Raw genomic sequence first — 8,722 nt, forward strand, 5'->3', positions numbered from 1 at the left:
AGGAGGGCGCTGCGACCGGGGACACAGAATAGCAGTCACGTAACCCTATCAGAAGCCCTACACACACGTGATAAATGCTCTATATCAAGGCGTTAGTAGCTCTTTAGTCCTGAGCATAAGGAAGAGTGTGGTGTTTCTGTTATGCTACTTCGGCTGGCTGGTATGGCTTATATTATATGGTGTTTGTGGATATGGAATGAGGGAGATAGAGACTGACCAGCTCATCTTCTGTATTGATTATGCTACCGAGATCAGGTCCCAGACAGAACTAGATTTCTATTGAAATTGTTTATTATTCATTTGCCTAGATTTGCTATAATGTCCTTTTTTGGATTCGACGCGACACGAGGTCCACAGGACAAAGCCAAGTCTTTTTTCGATTCCACAGCAGAGTAAGTCTTATTCTGATACTCGCTCATGCAATTCATTTGCCAATTTCTTGATAATTTCTTCTTTTATAGCTGCAGTCTCTGAATCTAACTCATATTTAGTGGCGAAGATGCATATGATGGTCTGGCTGAAGATTTAGATCAAGATTACGATGATCTGAATGACGAGACTTTTGGTTCCGCTGCCGAGCATGTGGGCAGAGATTTTGATTTTTCACGACAGACTGCAGTTGCAGCCGCCGCATTAGACCGTCCGAGCCGATATCAAAGTCCGATCCAAGTGCCCCCGAGCAGAAATAGTGCCACGCAGACACCGACAGCACCAGCTGAGCAGCAGATATTTACTATCCCCGATCTGAAGCCCATGGAGTCACTATGGAGCTCTGATCTTTCACCTTCATCAGGTGCAACGGCTTCTGCCACCTTATCTCTGAATCCTGCGCCCACGAAACCGGAGCCCAAGAAGTTTTTGAGTCTTGAAGAGGTTGAAGCTCAGCTTAAAGCTGCAGCCAGACCAAAGTCCGTGCAAACACAGCAACAACCTCAACCACTTCTCCAACCTCAATTTCAGACTCATGTTAAATCCCCGGCTCTAGCTCAATCGCAAGCTCAGCCACTTCAACAACCTTCATATCCTCTGATGCAATTTCAGCAACAACAATTTGTCGGACAGACAATGCCTCCATTTCCGATGTCAACGTCATTCCGACCTGGTCCTGTGAATGATCAATTGTCAGGTCAAACACAGGCTCTGGATTTTCAACGGGGAGTTCCTCTACCAATGCCCCAGATCGGAGGAAGGACATTACCGGGTGAATTTTCCAATTCTGCAACAACGCCATTACTCAATCAAGCTGTTCAAGTTGGCCGGCAAGAAACCAGTGTGTCAGTGCGAAACTCGCAAGATCGACAAGCGGTCCCTATTGCTCCTCGTAATATGCAGCCCAGTTATCAAATAATATATCCTAACCAACAACATCAAATACCGCTGGCTCCGCCCAAACCACTTGATCCGCAAGCTGAGCGTCTTGCACGTTTTAATGGTTTAATGACACCTTATGAGAAGAACCACATTACAAAGCTTCAGCTTCAGCAACTTGTGTTTGAGGATCCTTCTGCGGAGGATTTTTATTATCAAGTGCACACAGCCTTGCATGGAATTAAAGATGGACAAGCTGGAGCTAGTAATCGAGAGATAGCAGAGAAATATTTGAATGAGTATGGTCGTCAGTCTCGAAACGGTCTACGCAAACAACAAGAAAGCATGCAGCGAATTCAGCAACGTGCTATTGCAGCAGCGAAGGCTCATCCTAAACATGAACATTACGTTCTAGAGGGTGCCTTAGGAAAGTTGACATTTGCCAGCGGAAACGCACCGAGGAAGGTTCTTGATGTAAACAAGAGACCAATGGAAGAATCAAAGTCTTGAAAGACTGTTTGTAGTTACAATCATGTGTAATGATTCATTTTTAATAGTACTGGTGCTATTACTGCTATTATTGTTACTATTATTATTATTACTCTTATTATTTTTGCTGTTATTACTATTGGAGTTTTTGGTAGCTGATGTTTGACTGCTGCATTAATTAATAATTAATGGAAGTAATTTGGTACTGCTTCATCTATCAAAGATCTTCAGATAATCATTTTCTCGTGATCAAGTGCGGCGCGCAGGCCCTGTTGTCATAGCAACAATTGAAAACAAAGAAATCCCAATTCGACACCATTCAATTCTGAGTTCAGATATGTTTAATATTGAATTGATTCGCGGTTGGTTCGGATCACAAAGATGAGCGAACGGAATGGTCAAAAGGCAGAGAGTCACCAGGCTGATCTTAGGGTACTCTCGAAGATGCAAGCAGCCAACAAATTGTCATTGGTAGAAGAAGTGCGAATACGCAAACGATCTCGACCGACATCGTTGCCTGTAATGAGTTCACCAATAGATAGTAAACAGTTCAAGACGCCACAGAAAAGCAAGATCCAGCGACGAGGTTCAGGTAGTGGCTTTAATAAAGAAGATGATCGAATCATCAAATCCGCAGTGGTGTCCAGGAGGCGGGTTTTGCAGGATAAGGAGAATCTAATGCTGTCTTCGCCTTTTGAAGAGCATCCTTCCACTGATCGAGAGCATTTACCTAGAATGTCTCTGACATATGATTCACCTATCGGAGAAAAACTATCCAAAGAAAAAATTAGTTCTGAACCTGCAAAGTTATTACCGAGTCAGTTGTTTGAATCCAAGCAGTCGCCTCAGCAATTGGCAGGACAACCTTTGATTGATTTTGAAACACCTAGAAAGTCTGACACCCTGGGAATTCAGCATGAACGGAGCGCAGATCAAGATTCATTTGCAGAACGTGAGCTGCAGTCTTCAGGAACTATACTTCGAGCAGTCAATCTTCATGAACAAGCTTCCAACACTCCTAAACCTGTCAAGAATAGTACGTTGACAGAACCGAATTTTATAGCTAAGAACACGCCTCAATCATCAGATTTATTGATAGACTTTCGGACTCCTAGACCCAATTCTAGTATCACTTATACCAACAATCAGGAAACTTCAAACATTCAAGCATCACATACTTCAAGGTCTGTTCTAAGTCCGATAGAGTGTTTGATAGACAAAGAAGATGCTGCATCTGAAGCAAATGCAAACCAAACTCAAGCCGGTAGTTTATCAGAGATACGTTATTTGAAAGCCGAACTCAAGGGCAAGCAAACAGAGCTTGGGATACTCCATAAATCACTAAGAGAGTTTGAAGAACGGAATGTACTTCTTGAAACTCGCGCCAAACATGAAACAGAGCGATTGGAGCTTATTGCTAAGGAACTACATTTGCAATATAGTAAAAAACACGAGTTGAAAATCACGGCGCTTCGGAAACAGCTTGGGCAGAAGTGGGCGTCAAAAATCGAAATTCTTGAGGAGAAATTGAAAGCTGCGGAGGAGGAACGAGCCTTGACCATGAAAACTAGCGAGTCAAGGCAAGCTACCTTAGAAACAAACGAACTGATCATCAAAGAGCTAAAAAACAGTCTGCAGGCTAAGGAAACAAAGCTTACAGAAGAGGGAGCAAAATTGGAAGCAAACGGCCGGAGGATTGAGGAGCTCACGGCCAAACTGGGATCAAGTGAAGCAAAAATCACCGATTTGGAAAGGCAATTGCAAGTTGAACGACAGGAGAAGACTGATTTGGTGAAGTATTGGGACGAGTATTTGGCCTGTATTGAGAACGAGCGGTCTGTTGAGTAATTTTTGTTCGGTCAGGAAAGTATTGGGATTGTATTCAACATAAATTAATATTTTATATCTATTATGCAGTATTTAGCTTATTATACAAGTAAAGAAATTTCTTCGATATCTTTGCAGGCGCGAGTGGACCGATAACGAGTGGAACTCACTTGAAGCCCAGCAAGGAAGCCAGTAATGATCTATTCTTCCACTTTTTCCTGCTTAGCGCATCCATTTCATAGCAAGTTGAAGTTAACAGATCGTAGGCACCGCTAAAAATCCTCCTGATTCCGGCTAAATTGTAAGTACCACGGGTGATATTGTTAGCTGAGTCGTTTGGATCTTCGATGTATATGCCGTATCTGCTGCGGGTATTTTGAAGAAACGAGGTGTTCTTCCGAAAGTATTTGCCGCTTCCAACGACTGATATACCGACAGAATCGTAATTGAAATGTTTCCCATAAAGTTCAAAGAACTGAATGAGCAATACACCTAGATTCTTGTCGGCCAGTATATCGCCTGAAGCGACTTTGGGATGCATCTAGGATATTTGTCAGCTGAAGGCAAGCAGAACAAAAGTAGAGTATTGAAGATTCAGAATTCATACCTGTAGAAAAGATAAAACCATGCAAACAATGGCAAACCCACCAAGCCCTCCTAAGGCAACGTTGTTCATAGCTCGTTTTGCGACGAAATATTTCACGACAAGCACAAGCTCACGAAGGCCAGGGGTGTCTGCTAGCCAATGCATAATTGTATCAGCTGCTACAACACCACTATAGGTTTCGAACGAAATGTCAATGCTCACTCCACTCGTGCTGTCGACAAATTTTATAATTGGTACCCGTGCTCTGGCAATTACCTCGACTTTGGTTGCGATCCCGGCTGTTTTAATAGCATTAGCCAGCTGATATAGGAGCCTTGACTTATCTCCATATTTTCCAGAAGCAAAGATGATAACCATGTCAATATCGGACTCTGGTAGACAAAGGTTCGTGGCAAACGACCCAAACACGCACACAGTAGCGTCACTCCACAGTCTTTTCACAGTTTTTTGGATCTTAGCCACGACCTCGCCACGAACCGCAGTCGCCTTCCCATCCAGACTTAAATACTCGGTCAGATCCAAGATCTCCCGATGTAGCCACGTAGATACCTCACCCTCAAGTGAATAATCGCTATTTTGAGTCCAGGGACTCGACCTTACGGATTCTTCGGTCTCGTCATGCTTCCGCTTCTTTCCTCGAGTCTGACCTTGGTCTGCCGCCACAGATTCATTGCTCTCTAAGTTGACAACGACCGAGTTCTCTTGATCCTCGTCACTGTCTTCAAATGCTATGAATTCGCTGTTCGTATCCATTCTGTCTGCCTCGTTCGAGGAAACAATTGGTACACTGTCCGACCGGTTGTGCAAGAATCGATGAATATACATCCTGCGGCTTCAAATATTTCTCCCATCCGATGACCAGATCGCACACTACAATGTAATTACTATACTTTACAGACACGTTCAGCAAATTCTAGAGAGGAACAAAATTTGTTCAAATAGCGAGAAATGGCCGATAGCGAGCTTTTAACTCTTTCTGCAGAGCTGGATGCTTCTGCATTGCGAGAAAGCGACCAGTTTACACTTGTGGTTTCCCGGAAGAATCAGTATCGGGGAGACCTCGCCGGAGAAAAGTGCCAGCAGTCAAGCACCAGCAGACGGCGACAGAAAGCACAACGTCAAAAATACAGAGCCCAAACGCCATTGACTATTGATGACTACTGCACCAGGTTGGATAAAAAAGTAGAAGCTGTGAAAAGACATCCAATATATATCCACTTGTTCAGCGAGACAGCCGGAATTTTGAAGGAATCGATGCAGAAACTGGATTCTAAAATTTCGTATATTCGATGTCTAGCTCTGGGACGGATAACGGAAAGCGACAACTCGCTTTTCCAGCTGGCTTTGCTCAAAATAATGCAAGAGTACTGGGATTTGCCATCTGAGAACATCTCCTTATACGATCCTGATTTCATAGCTCAGGATATCGATGTGTTTAACAAGTTAGGTTACAGAGTTGGTATATGGGACCAGGAGGAAATTTTTAAACAAACAGATATACCAAATCCTACCGCACCCGTCGAAGCACTTCTGAAAAATATGTCGTTAGAGGAGTGCTCGCCTTCTTCTGATCGATCTCGGCGAGCAGCAACTCTTTACTACATGCCCCACGCACCTATTTCCCTCATGGATAAAATCATAGGTCTACAAGGTGTCCAGCTTGTCTTTGCGAATGATGTCTTGGGTTACAAGGAACGGCTAAGCTGTCATATTGATTTAGTGTACGACAACTTACGAAATTGCATTCATCAATGTGCCGGCGAAAGCTGGGGCTGGAACAGAGTGAAATTGAATGACGAACTTGCACGAAATGAAAGCTGGTGGACGAGTGTAAATGATCTAGCCATACATTGGCACTCGCCTTAAAGCTAATAAATATTAAGCCAAATCTATAAATTACATTATATCTATCATAACAACGCCCAAGCTAAACACAACTTTTGTAGTAACTATACAGACAAACAAGATATACAAAAACTATTAGTATCGTACATTATGATGTAGTATCCATTTCATCTTCTGCAGCTTCATCTACAGCGCTTCTTTCGCTTATCCAATGCTCATCTTTAAGCTCTCGAATGGTCCGCCATTCTTCTAGCCTTCGCTTCTTCATTTCCCAACCTCGATCTTGAGCTTTGCCTTTTTCAACAAATTCAACTCCCTCTATACTGTAACTAATTCCATCGTGTGGGATAATCCACGACCGCGAATTCATTCCATTTCGACAAGATCCTTGATACCTTTCCAGTAATGGTAATAACCGAATAGTTGCTAGACAATCCCCTTTGGTCACAACGTCGTCGACATCCGGTTCGAATAGCTTCGCTAAATATCCTGTATGATACAAGGCTGCGACAATATCCGAATCATCTGTATAAATATCAGTACCCCAGACTTCACGTCGTCCGATGTGAGGATTAGCATGTCGCAGCAAAAACTGTCGCGGAATTCGGATCTGGATAGTTGAATTGATCTTTGTGGGAAGTCGGGGTAAGAAGGGTCGCTTCGCAGGAGTAGGCGTGTAAATCAAAAATCCAAGATTATCAGCCGGAAACATACTTGCAGCTTCAAACACAGCAGAACTTTCAACAGTCAATAAGACGGGAAGCGTGGGTGAACCCGAAATTGGGGACGCTGATCGATATCTAGATTGATAGTTAGCCAATTGCAAACTTGCATCTGTATTCAAAAGAGAAAGCATACGATCCATCACCATGATGTAAAGACTCCGACCGATGTCGATGGTATTTTCGCTTCCGATGTCTATCATCGTGAACAGGAGATCCAAGGGCAGAGGAGGATACAGCAAGAGATTCGGCGGAAGGGTCGGAAAATGTGGCAGACGCGACAGCAGCTTGCGCTTTCTTGACCACACGCGCGACAGCATCCTCTGCTCGAACAGGCGTGTCCGGAAACTGCTGCTGATTCATAACCGATGATGTGGAATGCGGAAGAGGAAGATAAACAGACTGAGTCATTGCTGGTATCTGTTTAGCAGCAGCGGCTTCAGAGGCCGAGAGCAGATTCGAGCCTATATGATTACCAGGATTCTGTTGCTGGAAATCCTGCTTGTACTGCTGGTGACCCTGAATTTGCCGTTGCTGATCCGAGTTAGAATCAAGCGGTTGCAAAGATTGAGAAGCTTCGTACTCAGTAGGAGCAGAAGGAGGCTGTTGTGGTGGAAGAAGACTGGGGAGAGAAGGAGATTGGGAGAGTTGTCCAGGCTGAATACTTGACTGTGACTGGGATGGTTGTGGTGTGGTGCGGCGCGCAGTTAAACTAGGGTCGAACTGAACTGGAGGAAGAGTTGGGCCAACAGTAAAGGGAGAGGGAACAGAAGAGGCAGAAATAGAGGTGGACGTGACTGAAGGCAGTTTCATAGGCGACAGGGCGGGAGAAGTCTGGACGGGCAGATTTTGCGAAGCCTGCGAAGGAGAGCCCGACTGGGAAGTGATAGGAGGAGTAGCCAGAGGAGGCGTTGTCTGCTGGAGCTGTCGGACAGAAATAAGATCAGACGCCGACGAATTCGAGGAGGACGGCAATTCAGAAGGCGTTTGGGGAAGAGGGTGGCCCGAAGGATCGTGGGGTGAGTGAGAGTGGGTAGCATGAGGATGAAAATGATGATGATGGTGGTGGTGATGATGAAGATGATGGAAATGCGGAGAAGAAACAGAGGCAGGAAGAGAAGACGACGAGGCGGGTTGGGAAGAGATGGGGGAAGGCGAGACAGCATTTGATTGGGAGGCAGACGAGGACGGAGGATTCGGACGAAAAAGACCAGACATCTGGTCTAAATGGAGGGATGTTGGCTTTGGAAGAGAGCCGTGGATTGCGGGTTGTGGGGGGGAAGAGGAGCCCAGGATGGACGAGATGGACATGCCTGAGGGCCGACGGACGTGGAGCGGAGGAGGAAGATCTCTTTGAGAGGGCTGCCCGGTCAGGGGAGGCAAAGTAAGAGCCGGGGAGCCAACGGAAGCGACCAAGGAAGGAAGCTGGGTAGTGTGTGAGGGATGCTGCTGGAGGATAGGTTGCGGCGGATGTTGCTGTGGAGCTTCTGCCGAGGAGCTGGTCCGTGGATCCTGCAAAGGCAGGGCGGAGGAGACAGGAGGATAAGAAGCTGGAGGATCCATGGTAGATGCAGCAGGAGAATGGAGATGGCGGTGATGGTGAGCTGGATGCTGGTGCTGGTGGTGATGGTGGTGGTAGTGGTGGTGGTGGTGGTGCGCGGAGGGGTTCGGTGGACTGCTTTGCTCCTGCAACAGCTCCTCCGGTTGCGAGGCAGAGGCGGGGACAGAGTCAGGCGAGTCAAGAGGGTCAGGATGATGATGGTGGTGGAGATGATGGTAGTGCAGCAGGGGGTTGTGGCTATGGTTATGATTGTGGTGGTGGTGATGAGGATAGTGGTGGAGCGACGGTTCTGGGGAAGACTGAGCGATGAGGGTGTTGCTGGCGGTGGTTGCGAGATCAGCTAGAGAAGCAGACGGCGAGGGA

At 45.7% G+C, this 8,722-nt stretch overlaps 5 protein-coding genes across 5 annotated transcripts; 3 read left to right on the top strand and 2 right to left on the bottom strand.

The window, feature by feature from the left end:
• Nucleotides 1-166: 166 nt before the first annotated feature.
• V1516DRAFT_712796 (topoisomerase II-associated protein PAT1) lies at nucleotides 167-2,004 on the top strand. Its single transcript, XM_066924295.1, has 2 exons — nucleotides 167-392; nucleotides 492-2,004. Exons 1-2 carry the CDS (start codon nucleotides 319-321, stop codon nucleotides 1,816-1,818), a joined length of 1,401 nt encoding a protein of 466 aa, XP_066776997.1. The 5' UTR covers nucleotides 167-318; the 3' UTR covers nucleotides 1,819-2,004.
• V1516DRAFT_677597 (uncharacterized protein) lies at nucleotides 2,005-3,723 on the top strand. The gene has a single exon (XM_066922614.1). The coding sequence runs from the start codon at nucleotides 2,179-2,181 to the stop codon at nucleotides 3,643-3,645; it is 1,467 nt and encodes a 488-aa protein (XP_066776998.1). The 5' UTR covers nucleotides 2,005-2,178; the 3' UTR covers nucleotides 3,646-3,723.
• V1516DRAFT_677598 (uncharacterized protein) lies at nucleotides 3,558-5,021 on the bottom strand. Its single transcript, XM_066922615.1, has 2 exons — nucleotides 4,232-5,021; nucleotides 3,558-4,165 (listed from the first exon to the last, which is right to left on the bottom strand). Exons 1-2 carry the CDS (start codon nucleotides 4,982-4,984, stop codon nucleotides 3,791-3,793), a joined length of 1,128 nt encoding a protein of 375 aa, XP_066776999.1. The 5' UTR covers nucleotides 4,985-5,021; the 3' UTR covers nucleotides 3,558-3,790.
• A 13-nt stretch (nucleotides 5,022-5,034) lies between these two features.
• V1516DRAFT_677600 (uncharacterized protein) lies at nucleotides 5,035-6,188 on the top strand. Its single transcript, XM_066922616.1, has one exon. The coding sequence runs from the start codon at nucleotides 5,180-5,182 to the stop codon at nucleotides 6,095-6,097; it is 918 nt and encodes a 305-aa protein (XP_066777000.1). The 5' UTR covers nucleotides 5,035-5,179; the 3' UTR covers nucleotides 6,098-6,188.
• Nucleotides 6,189-6,287: 99 nt separating this feature from the next.
• On the bottom strand, nucleotides 6,288-7,896 carry V1516DRAFT_612403 (histone deacetylation protein Rxt3-domain-containing protein; the record flags this gene model as incomplete). The annotated part of the gene is made up of 2 exons (XM_066919307.1): nucleotides 6,288-6,903; nucleotides 7,769-7,896. Coding segments are annotated over 2 exons (744 nt in total), but the record flags the coding sequence as incomplete, so codon positions are not given.
• Between the last annotated feature and the right edge of the window lie 826 nt (nucleotides 7,897-8,722).

This window comes from Lipomyces oligophaga, assembly GCF_038497815.1.
Source record: "Lipomyces oligophaga strain CBS 7107 unplaced genomic scaffold V1516scaffold_5, whole genome shotgun sequence".
NCBI classification, from domain to species: domain Eukaryota; kingdom Fungi; phylum Ascomycota; class Lipomycetes; order Lipomycetales; family Lipomycetaceae; genus Lipomyces; species [Lipomyces] oligophaga.